This window comes from Thunnus albacares, chromosome 21 (assembly GCF_914725855.1).
Source record: "Thunnus albacares chromosome 21, fThuAlb1.1, whole genome shotgun sequence".
NCBI lineage: Eukaryota > Metazoa > Chordata > Actinopteri > Scombriformes > Scombridae > Thunnus > Thunnus albacares.
In genome coordinates this window covers 15489611-15508407 of record NC_058126.1, presented here as the reverse complement: position 1 = coordinate 15508407, position 18797 = coordinate 15489611, and the positions used below count along the sequence as shown (strand labels likewise).

The 18797-nt window shown below is 40.9% G+C and overlaps 1 protein-coding gene across 1 annotated transcript in view; it reads right to left on the bottom strand.

Moving 5' to 3' along the window:
• Positions 1-18797, bottom strand: part of sema5a (sema domain, seven thrombospondin repeats (type 1 and type 1-like), transmembrane domain (TM) and short cytoplasmic domain, (semaphorin) 5A) — a 124064-nt gene that overhangs the window by 1777 nt on the left and 103490 nt on the right. Inside the window, exons 17-21 of the mRNA XM_044340182.1 lie at positions 8489-8698; positions 6041-6211; positions 5614-5769; positions 3610-3654; positions 2354-2565 (exon numbers count right to left, since the gene is read on the bottom strand). Of these exons, the coding sequence (XP_044196117.1) occupies positions 2354-2565; positions 3610-3654; positions 5614-5769; positions 6041-6211; positions 8489-8698 (794 nt within the window). The remainder of the gene's footprint in view (positions 1-2353; positions 2566-3609; positions 3655-5613; positions 5770-6040; positions 6212-8488; positions 8699-18797) is intronic.

Below are 18797 nucleotides of genomic sequence, written 5' to 3'. Positions count from 1 at the left end.
TGGACACCCCCATGTTAGCAGAGAGAGGCTGGTGCATGGCGGGGTCGTCCAAGGGCAAGAGTACCGACACATCTGGCTGCAAGGGGGAAAGGAATGGGCAAGAGTCATCCTCAAAGAAACCCTAAGGCCATATTCCCTCTGGAAATATGATAAACTGTACATAAAACTATAGCGACATGGTGATTTAGGTTTGTGATCATAAACTAGACGCCTGGAAATACTCCAGTTGGCCAACAAACCAGTATGAAGGGTATCTGTCGTTTATGAAAATGATACATCGTGCATAATAATAATGACTAATGTGTCATCAACATCAGGATTTGAGCCAAAACTCTCTAAAATATGGTATTAAGTATTAATCATTCCTTTCTATAAACACTCAATTCAACCACTTATTACGGCTTTGCACACTTCAATGGTTGAAAATTCACTGCAACATCTGAACCATTTAGGCTTACTGAGTGAAGGCTGGAGGCAGAATGTGCTTTTGGAAAATTAGAGTGTTCATTTGTCATGTAGCACTTTTTGTATTTTCACATGGACTGTCTATATTCATAGCTACCTCTATCTGCAACCGAACTAACTGAATTATGTCCTATGCTTCTGACTGTAATTGCGTGACAGATGAATGCTCCTCACACCTTTATTTCACAATGAAATTACATTCAGAGAGGTTTGCACTGTGCCAATGGGTCTGTACTCACTCTGTAGCATTCTTACAAAACACTTTCATATCTGTGAAGTAGTTTTGCAAACAGACATCCAGGTATTCACTTTATTTATTGCTGATATTGAAGACTTCCTCTGACAAAATTGAGCATCCAACTCCTGCTTACAAAAAACAAACTTCCTAACAATTATGGATTTATCAGCATTACAGTAAACAACCAAATCAAGTTGATACTGCAGATACCAAGCTGAGTAGAAGATTACCAACTGACCATTGGCTAAAGGAATGAATTAAAACATGTTTGTCTGCACTTACTTAAGCTGCAAACATTATCATGATCAGCTATTAGCTTACTACTTCAGCTTTACCAAGCGTTACTGGTAGCCAGTCCATGCTATCAGAGTTTATGTTAATATTGAGGTTAGTCGATCTTACTTTTATCATACTTTTAATACTTATACTTTTGGCAAAATATAAAGTAAATATAGCCAGAAAGAGCATATTTAAGATTCCTTATACAAGAGTCTCATGTCAAAATAAGTCAACTGGAGATGGCTCTTCCAAACAATACATGAAGCTAATGTCAGCTTAATAAACTAGTTAGCTACAGCTTATAAAATGTGCCAGCTGACAAATCGACAGTCGCCAACTGGAAGAAGAGTCCACTGTTTGAATTACTTTGAATTTCAAAATCTGCTGCTGTTATCATTGTTTCCCACTGCGTGAGAACAAAAAGCTTAAAGCAGGAGGTGTAGAAACAGAAACTTAGAGGGATGGGGCTTAAGAAATGGTCAGTTTAGCTGCTTTAAGACTATGATTTATTCCAATGGGTTTGTATGTCCAATAGCTGCTTATCAGCAGTAAGACAAATTGGTACCAGAGCCTAAAAGTGGCCAGCTAGAACCAGACTATCTTACAAATGCAATTTCTAAAAAAATATTTTGAATCCAATTTTGTGTTTGGTATAATATTATTACCACATTCTTTGCTTCTGAACCCTCTTTTTAGGTAAAAGAAATGCATGTTAAAGTGTCTGAAACACCCTCTGACTCAGAGTGCTGGGAATTCTCTAAAAAAAAGCTCAGCTGAAGCATGGAGCAGCTATGGACAAACACTAATCACTAGCTCAGTCTGGCACTAAAAGTCTGGTGTATCAGTGGATAAGAGGCTGTTTGTTCCATGAGAGTAACTGGATCTCTGTCAGTGGCTATGGTGTATCTGACAGTCTACACTATACTGCAATAATGATACAAAGAGCCTGTCTAAGCAGGGAGATGTGCAGATGCGGAGCCTCTTCCTTGATTACCTACCCACGCGCTGATAAGTAATTGCATTAGTATGTTATGAGAAAGCAGTGTATGACCGTTGAGACAGAACAAAGTCACACACTGAGACACACAGCAGAGCACACAGAGAGAAAATGTATGCACGCCTGCCGACGACTAGAGAGTGTCAGTGCACTAGGTGATGTGACAGTGAGAGTCATGCAGTAAGAAGTGTATTTAATCACAACTGACATTGGAGGAAGAGCAAACCGTTGCTCACTGACTCAGACTGGGAGTGTGAGATCAATTGATTAAGTCAAACAGTAAGGAAATGTTAGAAATGCTGCTTTGCGTCTACACATCCGGACATCTGTCAAGTGTGACCCGCAGTGAACCATGTGCAAACCTGTCCACAGACCTTAATGGCTTCCACGGAGTCGTATTTGTCCAGTTTGTTGATATGATTGGTGATGCTGGTGTTGAGTGGTGCGGCTGAGATTGGGTGAATGACGGTGGCGTCGTGCGACTGCTGTTGGTAGCGCTGGCAGTACGAGTAGACCAGCAGGGTAACCAGACAGCCGAGGATGGAGCTGCTGAGCCCCACGGCGATCATATGGAACAGGTTGAAGTCTGGGGGAAGAGAGGAAGGGGGAGAGGGAGGTTGAGAGAGGCTGGGGGTAATTCTCTGTCAATTCATACAAGTGGAAGTGGTAATTGTAGCTGCAATTCATATGGTAATGATGGAGAGTTCTGCAACAAAAAAAACCCTCTGGACTGTTGTGGAAATTAAAGAATATTTGTCTTGTCTTTTTTTCTCTTTATCTTATTTCTCTCTTATTCTTTCTCTTTTTCTGTGTGTTAGTGGAACCAGTTACGGATGACAATTACGTTGAAAAACCAACGTAATGCAACACTTACAGCAGCCTCCTTCAAGCTAAATGAGATGGTTAAAGCAGCCTGTAGCCCGTCTGTGAGGCAAAACTCAGGACAAAAAGGTCCCAAAGGCCTCATTTCTCCTCATGTAGCTTATTGCTGTGAGCCCAAAGAACCACTTGAAGGCAACTTGGAGGAGTCTATGAGCATTTTCATCAACTCAGAGCAGTTTTATACCTGGATCGTTGCAGCTGTGTAGTAAGTAAACACTGTTAAAAGTCATTTTATCCATTCACTCAAACTCTGCTGTAACTGTGGAACAAAGTCCTCTGGGTTTTACTGTACAGTATATCCTAAGCCAATGAAAGTTGAGATAAACCATCAGCAGCACTACTTACTGTATATAATAGACAGCAACATTTGCTGAGACGCTTCCACACTGCACTTCAGATGACAATATTTTAAAATGAGAGCTGACATTTATAGCTTGAAAAGAGTGATGCATTTTCGAAAAAATACAAAGCATCTCAGACTACCACCAGATATTATTGGATCACCATTTTTCTTTAATGTGTCTTGGGTGTGTTTACAGCTGGATTTATACACTGCCAAGCAGAAAAGAAAAGCTAGCTTATTGCCTAAGACACTATGTATGTGTAATGCCAAGTGTTTTCACCCCCCCCTCCCCTCCCCGCATCTTTCTTTCCCTCTATTTCTTGCGCACACACACACACACACACACACACACACAAACACACACACAAACACACACACACACACACACACACACACATAAATTACCTCCACAGCGCCTCTCCTCCTGACTGGAGCGTGCAATCGAGACTTCTGACAAAGAAAGAAGAAACAGCAGAATTAGGGCCAAAAGCCGTACAAACACACTCCTGTTAGCGTGACAAATTGTACCCTTGAAGGTGAATGTGAAGTGAAAGCTGTACTCAATATGAAACAGATTATCATAAAAACTCCACTAGCTAATCATGGCTGTGGCACCTGGATTGGTTTATGAAAAGTATCAGCTCTCATTAAAAGAAATGAAGTACAAGACGTTGCTAATGAACCTTAATGAACTACCTCTCCTATTAAGGGGGATGGATAATAAGGTATAGGAAAGGAAAATGGGTAATCCCTGCTAATTAATACAGAAAGGTTACATAAATCTATGTTTCAATCAAATGTTTATTCTATCTAATGATTAATGATTCCTTAAGTTTAAAGATTCTGCCCAGGAATGTTGAATTAATAGTTGAGCTACATTTTTTAAAAACTTTTAGCCAAATATATTTAAACATTTAATAGTAGTTGGAGTATTCCCAGTCAAACAGTGTGAATAATACAAGCATTCTTCGTTAAAGGGGGGAGTTGCTTTGCTGATCTCGTTGTAGCACAGATCAATGCTCTTCGGTCTCGCTTTACTGGCTTTCAATAAGGAGATGCCTGTCTAAGCAGATATCAATACTAATGTTGTGTGTGTGGGATATATGTGTGTGTGCATGCGTATATTTGGGTTTTATTAGGACTTTCTGAACTTTGTGTCTTTCAAAAGTGTATTTTTGTGTAATCATTTAATTTCGCAGTATTGCATCAATACAGTTTATCTTACACTTAAATGCTTTCTTGCAGAGAATTAGATGAGGAGATTGATACCACTCCCTTGCCTGTACGGTACATATGAAGAAACTGTTAGCTTAGCTTAGCACAAACACCACTCAAGGGGAAACAGCTAGCCTGGCTCTGTTCAAAAGTAACCAGATCCACAATTAAATACATTGTATGTAATTTAATTGATCAGTGCAAAATCCAAAGTTTAAAAATGACGAAATTTTATTTTTAGGGCAGTTGTGAGGTGTGCCAGACTTTTTCTTAGCTGGCAAATAGTCTGGCACATAATCTCTCAAAAAATGGCAAATTGATGTTTTTACACTTTGTTTTTTGTACAGTTAGCTTTGTATGTCACTGGTACCAGGATTGTCTAATCTTTTGGACTGAGCGAAGCTAGCTGTTTTCTCCTGTTTCCAGTTTTTTTGCTAAGCTAAGTGTACCGGCTCCTGGCACCAGCTTAATATTTAATAGACAGATATGAAAGTCATATCAATCTTCTAACCTAACACAAGACAGAGAAGAAAAAGAAAGAAGTAGGCATATCTCAAAATGTTTAACTTTAACATTTAACATTTAACATTAACACTGCAATAGAGAGGTTTCTGTTTTAAAGATAAGATCATTGCTAAAACATAGATGCCGGATTTTTGTGTAGAAAAAAACAAAAAGCTTAAGCCTCATTGACCGGGTACAGAAAACATTAACCAGGAGACATTTCTTCATTTCTTTCCAACATTTGCAAAAAGTGAAACTGCTGCTGTAAGTGCTTTTTGCATGACCTGATAAAACTCTGAGCTCATAATGAAAGTAATACAGCAGCAGGGTTGTAGGAATGAGTAGGTGTAAGCGTAGCACCCGGGTACACGCTCCCATGTAATCACCTGCCGCACTCAGGAGTCCTTGAGCAAGACACTAATCCCCAAAAGTGCTGCCTTGTCACTGAACCTGACCTCTGACCCGAGACGAGCCCTTTCAATGGATCAATAATGTACTTCATTATCACAGGATTCTTGAAAAATTAACTGAATTACCGCTGTGGGCATACGGTGGCGGGTGGTGCCGAATGTGTGTATGTGTGCTCAAAGTTGTGTGTTAAGTCATGCATGAATGCCCAAGACATTACTAAAGAAAAGAAGCTTGTGTGTTCCCAAAAAGACTGCAATATAAGTGTGTGTGTGTGATTACCTGGTATAAAATTGGAGTCAGGGGAGCATGGCCTGGTCTCGCTGGTATTTCCTGAGCACTGATTTCCAGTGGGAAACAGGACATCACAGTGACGCACACGCAGCTGGGCCCCGTTGGAGTCACAGTGGGACCACTCCGACCAGCTGGACCAACTCTCTGGAAACAGAAATGACAGTATATCTCACAACCTGTCCAGAGTGTCCATATGTGTGTGTCTGTATATGCGTGTGTGTCTGTGTGTGTGCACGGTACTGTATGAATTTGTCTGTGCTGTCAGCTGCATATTAGTCACGCATGAGTGCCCTCAGAGGAGCCGGGAGAGACTAAAGAAAATAAGCAATGAACCTGTGATGGATTGGTGGCCGCGTAAGGGCCCTAAGCTACTTATCACTGAGGTGTGTGTATGTGTGTGTGTGTGTGTGTGTACCTGGACAGGGCTGTGTATTGCACAGTGCTTCTTCAGTGTGCAGGCCCAGGCATATGTCCCCTCCGTAAGCTGGTGGGGGGTTGCTGCAGGTTCGCGTCCTCATGTAGTGTCCTCCTCCACACGTCACCGAGCACTTGGACCATGAAGACCAGCATGACCAGCTGCCATCCACTAAACCAAACAACATTTCAATCCATTATGCAGCTGATTCTTCACATTGTCATGTAAAGGCAGATTTCACTATCAACATGCTTGTGTTAATGCTGAAATTATTTTAAAAACTGAGTTATTATATAAGAATAAACAATTTTACTTGTGTAATTGATGGAGGACAACAGAAAATAGTTGCTAAATTACACAGTTTCTTGTTTTCTCGGATTTCAGTTCCAGGTCATTTCAAAAGACAATTTACTCCGAACAACAAGTGATTGGAAGTCATTCCGAGCCATCTCAAACAGCGATGCGTGACGCAGGAATATGAAGCAATTTGAATATGTATGTTTGTGTGTGTGTGAAAGAGAGTGTTTTGAAGTGACAGAAAGTGTGCTTCATCCAGCTGTTACAGCAAACCCCTGACCCCCCCCTACCCCCCCAATTCAACAGCTTCCCCTGTGATTAATAAAGATAAATGAACCATTGCAATATGCGTTGTTGTTCCTCCCTTCATGTGGTGCCAAGTGGCAAACATCACATAGTTAAAAACGTGAAAATTCATGACAGCATCTGCACAAACATACACAAAGAAGACATAAATAGATGGATAGAGGGAGAGATGGAGATGAGGTGGGGGGGAGGAAAAAGAGCATTAAAATGGGGCAATCTTTGGCCATGAATCACAACAGAGGTAAATACTCTGCCAGTCATCTGGATAAAACCCCACTTCATTGTGGCAGAGAGAAATTCCCTTTTCGGAACCACTTGAGAATTGCTTTTAAAGACCTGCGGATGGCTGGCAGCACTGTGCAGGTAATTGAAGTTGCCGATGCTTTTTGTCATCTCAGTGTAATTTCTCTATCACAAAGTGACACGGAAGTCGATTCCTGGCCCTCGATGACGGATCGTCTCATCTCAGGCGTAGACGCAAGAAAAACACGGATTCATTTGTTTCCAAACCAGATGGATGGTAGGCATAACACCTTTCCTCTCCTTCTCCTTCACAGTGCACTAAAGTATTTAAAAAGAACTGGATTAGCCATAGGAGGATTACAATTGGTCTACTGGCACAATCAGCCTGCCTCAAAATAATATCTCACTTTCAGAGGGGTGCTAATTGAGCATGCATTAGTATTCATCATGGATTGTATATAAATATATTGCTACTCAAGCTAGGTTAAATCTGTTTCTTTGGGGGACAAGAGTGCAGAGTTGTTCATCAACATACTGTAGCTGTGGTATTATTACAGTCAACATCTCTGGATAGGTGTATTACATGTATTAGCATAGGGATGTGGCACAGCATAATAAAAGACCATTCACTCGACATTTTACTCTAGGGGAACACTTGCGGCGACCATAGAGGCAGAGCTTCCCTGGATACAGCAAATATTATGCTCTTGGATCCATCCAAAGTCTTCATCTGAGCATGGAGCTGATAACAGCTCACCCTATTAGCGACTGCGTTCGAGCCGGTGGGAGTTCAATGGCGTGCACTTGCGCTGAATGAATTAACAGGCTGTAAAAATAGTATCAATGGTCGTTAACTCTCTTGTCTCTTTTGCTTGCTTACTGCGTGGCAGCAGTTATGAAGACAGATCACGGGTGTTGAAGACGATGTGAAGATCCAGGCTTTTAGCGAGATACCCAAGCAACCTTCTCCGGGGGGCTTGATTAATAATCATCTGAGACGACGTCCTGCTTGTCTGCTTGGAGTCTGTGCTGGATACCAGGTGTGCCTTATGCCAAACTAAACACTGGATTTCCATTTAGACAGCTTACTTCCCTTGTCAGACAGAGTACTCTTTTAATTAGAAAGCTTCCTCTTGCCGTTTTCCGCTAGAGGAGTGTTGAAAATGTATTGTCTCAGGGTTTTTCACAACAGAATAAGGCCTCCCATAGCTGGCAGCATAATTACCCAGCAATGTAATTACATACTGGAGCGCCACAGGGATTGTCTCTTTGATTCCTGGTGTAAATTGGGGTCCTCGTCATACCTCTTATCTACAACTGATTTCTTTTGTGGTTCCCAATGATTTGGTAAGTCATTTTGTCACTATAATTCCTTATCCATTAATCAAGGGGAAAAACATGGCCCGAGTATGAATAGTGTGTATTTATCTGTGTGTGAGAGAAAAACAGAGCTGGCTTAGTAATTGACTCCTGATATTGTGTGTGTTTTTATCTCTGTGTGTCCCCTGCTTAATATGCCCGTGATGTTGTTTGTGTATGTGTGTCTTTGCCACTAAAGCTGGCATGTAGTATGTGTATACGATACATGTGTGCGCCTCTTACCTGGACAAGGGGTGATGTTACACTCCTGGTACTCCTGTGCTGGCCCCAGGCAGGTCTGACCTCCGTACTTGGGCTCTGGGTTGCTACAGGTCCTCTTTCTGCTACGGATTCCCCGGCTGCAGTCTCTGCTGCACTGGGACCAGGAACTCCAGGATGACCAGCCGCCGTTTACTGTGTGGCCTGAGATCCTTCCGAGACGAAGCACCTCACCTGTTGGATTTAGAGAGCATAGATGATGTAAATAAAAAGAGACCTTATCAAAACAACTGCTGTATCTCACACATGTGGTTTTGTTAGTTTTTCTCAGCATTAAGACAACTTTTCCTGTAAACCTTGTAGTTTTCTGTAAGAAAGTGGATGATACTTATCCTCCCTTCCTGGCATCACTGTGTGGATTTGAAGAGCAAGAAGAGGGGCAAGAGTCAATAACAGCTCTTGATAATAGTGACTGTGCCTTTACTTGAGCCGCAGGGAGATACTTTAAAAGCTTTAGCTTGATTTGTGCTGAAAGAACAGCACCTACCTCTTGTTTCCTGTTGTCATTAAGTTATTTTTTGCTGTAAAGCACAGATTTCCTCAAAAAAAAATCAACTTTTAGAGCACCACATGCATGCAGCATAGAGACTCATAGATGCTGTCAATATTAGGTTTAGTCTGTTTACTAAATCATATCTGAAATTATACTGATGTCTCAGAAATATATAAACATAAAGGCCAATTTGTCCATTCAAGACCATTTTAGTCGCCAACTTTCATGATCCCCAGAGGCTTTGTTTTTATTGCTAATTAGCAAACGTTAGTGTGCTAACACGCAATCTAAGATAGTGGACATGGTAAACATTATACCTGCTAAACATCATGCTGACCTTGGCATGTAGCCTCACAGAGCTGTTAGCATGGATGTGCTAGTTGTTTGTGCACTAGAGCAGAACCCTTACTTCAGTGTTTTTATTTGAAGTATTGCACTACTAATACTGCTACAAAGCAAAAAAGAGTATAAAGAACCAACATGAGAAATTCACTCAAGAAAGTCAAGCACAAGATAGATAAATACAGTCGACAGACAGATGGATGGATACAACATTGATGGCGTCAGAAATCAGCTGCACAAATGTAATCCATCATTTAATTCTTCACAGATCTCTTGTCATTTTCTAAAGATGGATTCAGTGAGAGCCGAGTGTGTCCTGTCAACATGCAGACGCGCTCGCTCATCAAACAACATCAGTTGACTAATCTGTGTACTCTCATCTGGAATGAGTTGAATAGAGGATTCCTAATGAAATATGAAACTGTAATTTCTATTAAACTATAATTACTGCATGCATTAATCAGCGCCGTGGAAATGTGCCTTGTGGTGAGACACAGAGAGCAGAATGAGAGAGGAAGAAAAGCTTCTGGCCTTTTTGAATGAAAAGACTGAACTCATCTGTTTGAGTGAAAAATAATCACCTCCAATGAAATTACAGAAACTGTCCAAGCACTTCTCTGATGATTCACTCATTCAGCAAACAAAACTATTGTCTACTTTTTCAGATAACAATGGAAGTCTTCATTTTTAGTCTGTGCTGCCTCTGCTTTGCGTCACCCTGCTCTTTCTTGCTCTCTTTCTTGATCTCTTTAAAGGAGAGGGTTGAAACACACAATAGAAGCACATCTGGATCCTGAGACTTTGCCATTGGACCGTGCCACAGCAACCTTCCTTTTTTGTCTGATTCTCCTTTTAATCTCTTGATTTATCGTTTTTATTATCTCTACCTCATCTGTTTTTCTCACTGCTTCTTGTATCCCTTCTCTTCCCCTCTGTCTATCTTTCCCATTAACCTTCTCTTGCTTTTTGTTTCTTTCTCACACTCTCTCTCTCTGTCCTCCAACCTGGCCTCGTTGTTTTGTCAGCGTGCTCTTTTCACTGACAGTTACCGTGGCATGGCTGCTTTGTATTCTCAGGGAGAGGACAGTGTGTTTACCTAGCGCAAATCCTCGACCTCCTCATAACTATGGCCAACCTTGGCAGTGCACAGGCCGCCTAACCCCAGCATCAAGCTGGCGTGAGTGCTGACAGGCCCGTCGAGGCCCCCGCTCTTTATCGATTCTGAGCAGACAGTGGCACGAACAATCCCGCCTGCCACTGTGACCCGTACTCTTTATCAAGCCCTCTTTAGCCCAAGAGACTGGATTGCTGCTCAGCTCTAAAGGAAATGGAGTGCTTCATAATCATCCCTCTCATACAAGCAAACATGTACGCACACATTACAAGAGCCTTTTAGTCATCTGGACACACAGTGGACTAACATTCTACTGTTCATTTGTCATTCTGAAAAACAAAAACATTTTTTTTTCTTTTCTGGTCATTTTTCACAATATAAATGCAAATATGCTCTTTTTTATTTAAAAAAAAAAGCCAAGAGGAGACTTGCGACCCACACACACCCCAGTACAGGTATGTACAAATACAAAAATTTACACTTAAAATAACACTAACATAAGCATAGTACCCACACACAGCACTTTGCTCTCTCTGCTTGCTCAATCATTGGCCTGTGACTGCTCTGATGTACTGTGTGTATTGTTAATGCTACTTCACAGGGGCTCCCTCCCGTCGCCAAAACAAACAGCGTGGTGCTCTCCCTCTCAAATAGGTAGCGACTGGATCTATCGATCCGCAGAAGAACCACACACGGCCGGAGAGAATTAATCCTCGCTCTCCTGATGAGCTGAGCTGAGACAAAGGACACAGTGCAACATCAAATAGTCCCCACTCCAAAAAAACTAGGACATAAAAAAGTTCCCTCCCTCCCTTTGCTCAACCTCATACCCTGCTTAAAGGCAAAATATACTGTAAACAAACTTATGAACTTCTATGTGTGTGTATGTGTGTGAGACAGACAGTATGTATGTGTGGGAAAAGGAGGAAGAGGGATTTGGAGGCCACACAGACACGCAATACTGTGCAATCTAATGTACTGTATAGGCAACTGCAAAGGCACTCAGTCAAAGAAGTGGGAGGAATGAGGGCAAATCAGGAGGAAAGAAAGAGACAGACAGAGGCAGAGATGGAGATGAGTTGACATCCGCAAACCAGAGAGACAAGTCTGCTTCAAGACAGACATGTCAGAGACAGAGAGGTGGAAAAATCTGAAACCTTGAAGAGGGAGGAGAGATGCACTATCACGTGTGAACAAAGTTTTATCAACACCAGAAAAACACTGGACCACACTGAGAGAGAGTAGAGGAGGAGTACTTCCTCCACCCTGTCCTAGATTCTGAACAGCATATTTACTCCCCATTACTCTTCCTCCCTCCTCCTCCTCCTCCTCTACTTTCCAGTTCAGCAGTGTTTCCCTGTGGGGGAACCGATTTTCTTCAGTGTGTGTGTGTCTGTACATACAAATGTATGCCTGTGTTTTCTTATGTCATGCTACATGAAACCATAAAAAGAGGGGCTCTGGTTGCGTACAGTTGTACGATATGACAGTATTCCCTGAGCTGTCCTAAGGTCTGCCAGGAAATAGTAGACCCAACTACCCTCCAGGGGGGAATTCTCATGGAAGATCCAATTAAAAGTTTCTAAGGGCACAATTAAAACCCTGCAACTGAAGAGCATGATGGATCAGAGCACATCTACAGAAACAAAGACATACATGAGAACACACACAAGTACACGAGAACATGGATATACACGCTAGCCTGATATGAGTACATGTTTTGTGAATTCACTTGAGGCAAGGCTTGTGAAGGCTTGTGAATGTGACACATTTTTAAAGGAGGATTAAAGACCCGACCTACTCTTTCAGAGTGTGGCGTCCTCTACTAAAACATAGTCATAACCCACTTATACAGTAGGTTTGACTACAGTGAGATTTACTGGACTGTGTCTGTACTGAGAGACCTACTGTTGGCTTGAGACATATTTTTTCTGACATTTGCAGGGTTTCATGTTAAAATTGATTTCTAGTAGGTGAAACTCAAGTTCACGGTTGCGCTTCCAGACCATTAGCTTCAAATCACATACAGAATAGTTTCCATCACTGCCAACATTTGACAATTTCAGTCAGCTGCCAAACAGCAACATTTTCGACTCATGCTATTCTTTTAACAATATGCATGTTTGCTTGTTGTTTATCAAGTGAGTTTGATTTTCTGACAGTTTTCTGATAGCTTCTGATTGTCAATTTGCCCATGAATGCATCACCAAAGACAGTGTTAAAATGGTCCCTGCAACAATAACACAACTTTGACATGAAAATTGTGGTAAATAAATGTTTACTGTGATGTATTACCGTTTGCATGTAGGATTCAAGTCTCTTAGTTGATTTTTTTTTTATACTGTAGTGAAAACAACTGAAACCAGCAGCTGATTGAAAGGTGGGAATTTAGTTTAAGGTGAGCTTTAGAAAAGTGTAGGCAACAATGTAAATTATATGGACTTGGTAGTAAATCAGCTTAAATATGCAATACACTTGTGATAGAAGATATAAATTGGCTGTGACTGAACTTGAGCTTGGAGCACTTGCACATAAGCTCTCATGCCTGACTTTTTGCTTAAGTGAACACAGCAGAAAAAGGCAAATATCAAGAGGGTCAAGACCATTTTCTATCCATTTATCTCACTTGCCAATACAATCACAGGTAACACCAAATACCAGCTGGTACTGCAGGCTGTCGTGGTGGGTCTGTCGTAATTGTAGGTGCTTTCAAAAGCAACTCCAACAACCTGAAATTGCCAACAAACAGTACAAACAGGATTGATTTTTTTCTACCTAAAAAAAACTTGCATCCATCAAAGAAACAGCCATTTCCTTCTCCCTGGCAATTTGAAGTACCGCAGCACTGCTCTCCACTCTGAGGTAGCATCCAGTCTGATTGGTCAAAACAAGCAACAAAGCGGAAAGTGAACCAATGTCAGGGCTGACAAGCGAAGACAAGCTTATCACTAAGTCAGAACGTGTGAGACTAGAAACTTCTTGTGTGTGCAATCTTTATTGCTGAAACCTGATTAGAAGGTGCTGTCAAAACCTCCTGTTAAAATGTTTTCAAGAGCTCAGAGTCATAATTTCATGTAGCCATGTTGGGCAAGGAGTGACTCTGTGAGTACATTTTTCCCGACAGCCAGTGTTGTTTTTATCTTCGCCTACTCTGGCTTGCTAAATTGTTGACTCCATGTCACTAAAATCTGTGCCGCTCTATGTGTGCCATATTGGGAGCAAAGGTGAAATAGGAACTACAACAGTGCCCTGCAAATTTGGTGTCAAGGACAAATGCAATCATAGGGTTGTCGTCTCCATCTGGTAGTAATCTGAGAGAGGGCATGGGTTATGTACTTAACTGAGGCATAACAGAGAGACATATAAGGGGAGTCATCAACAACTTAGTGAGAGCTTCTGTACTACAAGATATGCAGCAATATCACAATTAGTATCACGGTATTACGGTACATTACAAAGTATTTAGAAAACCTGAAGGTATGATTTTCAATACCGTCAAAAATACAGACTCTGAGTAAAGCAGGAGTACACCTAGAGTTTATGAGGAGCACTTGAAGGCAGCATTGAATCCCCCCTCCGACCACAATGAGGGTTGCGATGGCGGAGTGGTGCTGTCTGCATTTCTGCAGACTCCTTGACTCCTGAAGTGAAGACTGAAGATTCAGCAATTCAAAGTTAACTTTGCTGGAAACTTTAGCCAAAATATGAGATATTAGTGCTTTGTTATTTTTGTGGTGAATGAAACTTGCTCTTTGTTTGAGCTGATATTCATCTGCTGGCCTTCAGTCAGTTTGCTCCTGACATTTATTCACCTGTTTTCAGCTGTTTTTTTTTTCCAAATAAAACTACACCCTTGCTGTGTATACCCACTATTAATGAAGATTTGGCAAAAGTTCACTATGTAGGATCCCTTCAGATCATGTCTTGCCTTCATTACTCTGTTGAGGAATCTCAGCTATTTCTAACCTGTCCAAACTTATCTGTCACTTCTCCGTTGCCATGCTGTCAGAGTTTCTGTCAGTCACAAATTCTTAAATCATCAGAATTAGCCAATCGTCTTTCTGCCTACACTTCATCAATCATTCCACTGTTGGGTGCTGCTGTTAAAAACTTACTATTGTACAGCCCACCCATCCCCCTCAGCACCACCGTCTCCAGATTGGTCCGGAAGATTCAGCTGAGAGCTTCCATTTTCCACTTACTGACTTCACTCCATCACCAGCGTCAATCTCCAGGGAGACCCTGTTCTATCTCCTGTCATCATGGGCCTTTATTTTATGAAGATACTTCATGCTGACGGAGTCTAATTACATAAGTCATACTCTGTTGCTAAACACTGTTATACATTTCCAGTTGAATTCCCGTTGTTAAAATATATGATGTGTGATAATGCAGTGCTCAGAATGCAAAAGATAGGGAGTACATGCCAACCTCTTAATGACCGAATATCCACAAAAATCATTCATCCATTTTTGTAGCAATTTCCACTAGAAGAATGCACCTCAGGCACAAGACATGTGTTGTATAACTTGAATAAACACTGTGCTCACGTTAGCTCAACTAGTTCTGTTTCTTTCTTGATAAACAGGCACAGACAAAGAGAGTGCTGACTGTGGGGATTGAGAGTGAGGCAGAGAAACAGAAAGACAATAAGGATACTGGAATGGTTGTCATCCGTCAGAGGCGTCCCTCAGCACTGTCCTGTGTCTACTCAGTGTCTGTTCATGACATCTGTGCAGGAGAAACTAATCTGTCGCCGATGAGAAGGCCCTGGCCTTGATACCAGATCAGCTGAAGTGAAACACATCAGCCTGCTGACACGCTACCATTTCTCCCTGGGAAAAAATGAAGCCATCACTCACCGACACAGGCTAGCAAAATTACAAACTCACAACCTTCTTCAGAAATGTTTTTCATCTTACTGTGGCGTGCTTTCTTTTCCTTCAGTGTGTCAACTTCAATATTTGTGAGATGCAAATAAAAAGAAACCCTGGGATGAATGCCTGATTTCAATGCTTTTATAAGCCCGATTCATAAAACTAGCCTGACTAAACTTTTGACTCTTTCTTATTATGTAGAGATGTCTCTCTACTAAAGGAAGAAATCTCTGTCAGTATGTATGTCCTTCGCAAATCTCGAGAACCATTCATCTGATCTACTTCACACATAGCAGGTGCATTGCTGGGGATCTAAGGAAGTGCAGCGTTAAATATGGTGCAATTTGGATACAAGACACAATCAATATTAATAAATTTCGAATAAACAAGCGATCAGCGAGCAGCTCTGGTCTGCAGCAGCGGCGTGGGGCTGCATATTATGATCAGAGTGGTAAAACCCTGCCATGAGAGATATGAGGGGACGACACCTCTCTTGATTTGATAAGGTTAAACATTAGGCTTTGTTGTTGAATTCCACACTCATTTTAAAAAAGCGCTGGTGAGGAGAGACAACGGTGAAAAGCTTTCTCTGAGAGAGAAAAAGCCTGTGAATGACAGAAATACAATGTTATTTTCTGATTGTTTCACAGTGGTTACGTTCTAAAACACAAATAAACAACCATCAAACACTCAACAGATGATTTAGTGGTGGAGATAGACGCTCTTTGTTTCATTTCCCTCCTCTGCATTTCTCCTTTTCATTCATTCATTACATCAACTAATGCAGTAAATACAAAGAACAACAGGACAAATCTGTGTTGTTTTTTCCATATGTGTGAATGCTTTGTTTCAAACACGGCGGCTGGAGAGAGAGAGAGAGAGAGAGAGAGAGAGAGAGAGAGAGAGAGAGAGAGAGAGAGAGAGAGAGAAAACATTCAATGAAATGTGGAACATTTACTTTAACAGTTGAACTCTGTAATTTCAGATTTCAAAGAGTTTAATGACCTCTCAAAATTAAAAATTTTGGCATATCTTGCTGCCCAATATGTTTCAACATGCCACAAGCTGAGGGACAGTGACCTAGACACACACAACACAAGCATACATTCACACAGACACAGAGACACACAGACACACACACATACACACACACACATACACAGTGTGAGGGAACGGTGGGAAGCTTTCTCTGAAACAGAAAGCCCCTGAATGAGACAAATGACTGACCAGTCAGTGGTCTGCAGTGTTTTCACCTTTTAGTATCAGCTCAGCTTGAGAAAAGTTTTTTCACATGGCATGCTCTAAAAAATGAAAAGTAGACAGCATAAACACAGCTTTCAATCAAGAATGGACAGACTCTTAAGCTACTTCCCACGAACAGTTCAAAACCATTATATCTCATATAAGAACAAATCTTTTCAGCAAATATACCCACTCAAATGATCCCAACTGAAGCCACAGAAAATAAACAATCCAAGAGCCCAACGTGATCGATCCACTTTATTTTAGGATGCACATTTTTTCAAAAGCGCTATATAAAAGCTGTATATCATTTTTAAATACAGCCCTCATTATACTTGAAATGACAAAAGATTCACTTATAGTACTTAACATCTATGTATAATAAATTGTTAGTATCTTTCATGTTGTTGGTGTATATACTCAGTCACACCTCACATTAACAATTTTTATATGCGTTGAAGCAGCAATACCAGAGGCCAAGCAATTGGCCCCTTCTGAACAGGCACTACACTAGTTGATTAAATCATGTGGGCATATCTCTTTCATAGATATATGGCTTCACAGAAATCACCATTTAAATTGTCTGTTGGTGCAGTGTGCTGTTCCGTGGCTTCATATAGCAAGAGTGACTAATAACTTAGAAGTTTATTTAGGTAGAGACTGACTAATGACAGACAGGTTGCTGGTTTGAAAGCTGGTTAGCAATTGACTGTTTGCTAAACCTCTTCCTTGAAACAGCAATTGTCCAGTCATAGCTTAGCAACTGTGACTAGGCACATCAGACCAGTCAAGCTGTGGATTTCTCTACTTCCGAAGCAGTGTATTATACATGGGGCTCAGTGAGAGCAGCCTGTCCTCACAAGAAAAAAACATGACAGTATAGTTCTAAATTCAGCCAGCAAAAACAACCTATAGTTACGTTACGTCATCTAGTGACCATAGTAATTATGATCTGAGGAACTGACGCAGTTCAGATGACATCATTTCCATTTTCAACTGCGATTCGGGACATTTGTATATGTCACTGTTGACATGACGACGTTGTGTAAATTTAAGGAAGTATTAACTACATTTCATGTGATAATTTTATCCCAAACCATGATCTTTTCCTAACCCTAACCAGGTGTTTTTTGTGCCTAAACCTAACCAGGCCTTAACCACAGTGTTGTCACCCCATAAAACATAATTATTTAACAGTGATTTGTAACAGTTTTGGGAAGCGGCAATTTACGATCCTATTTTGGGTTGTTCTGAAAAAGCTACTATGGGTAGTTCTGGAGTGTAGTCTCCAAGACTTAAGAGTAAAAGTGTAAGTAATGAGTTACACTGCTCTAATGTAAACTGCAGTCATTGGCATGTCTGGCTACTAGCTTCCAAATGGTAACCAAGGATGCCAAGGAGCACATTATAGTATTATCTAACTACATTAGTTTTGTGGGTTATGTAAAAGCATAAAAGCCCAGTTCATAACTAGCACATCTGTGTAATATTTACCCAATGCATGGCAGTTGGCCCTGGATGCTAGCAGAGTTAAGGCTAACATTAGCAGCTCTCTCCTCTTCATTGGATATGGGGAAGTTTACAATCCAGTAGCACGACATAGTGTGTGTAAACTTTTTGAAAAGCTAATTAGTCCAACAGAGTTTTGTTAGACCAAAATACTGTAACAGTCTGATTGTACATTTTCGCTATTATAAATATTAGAATAACTAGCTTTACACTGTAATACAAGAAAAACAACTGTATCTTTATTTCCTTGTCTCCCATGGATCATCAACTGGTTATGAAACCAACTATCCAACACATTCAACCAACACATTCCTGATAATGTGTCTTTTAGCACATTGTCATGAAAGTAGCCATCAAGACCTCTTTACAGGATTCTTGTTTTAAAACCTGTCTGCTTGAAATATCAGCCTTTTTAACGAATTAATGGAGCTTAATTGGCCAGTTAGCTACCAGTACTAATATTAGCCAGCATCCTTTTAGCCAGCAAAATGAACCGTGACTGGGTTGAATGAGAAGCCTGGTTATAAAGGAATAATTTATTTTTAAAAATGCTAAAGAATTATGAGTGGTAAATCTGTTACTGTTATCACTGTAAACAGCATATATGCCACATGGGAATTAGACAGTGACTAAGGCGGGTTCGGCTTCCTGAATGCTCAGTTGCATCTATGATTAAATTTATGCTGCTGGTGTCTC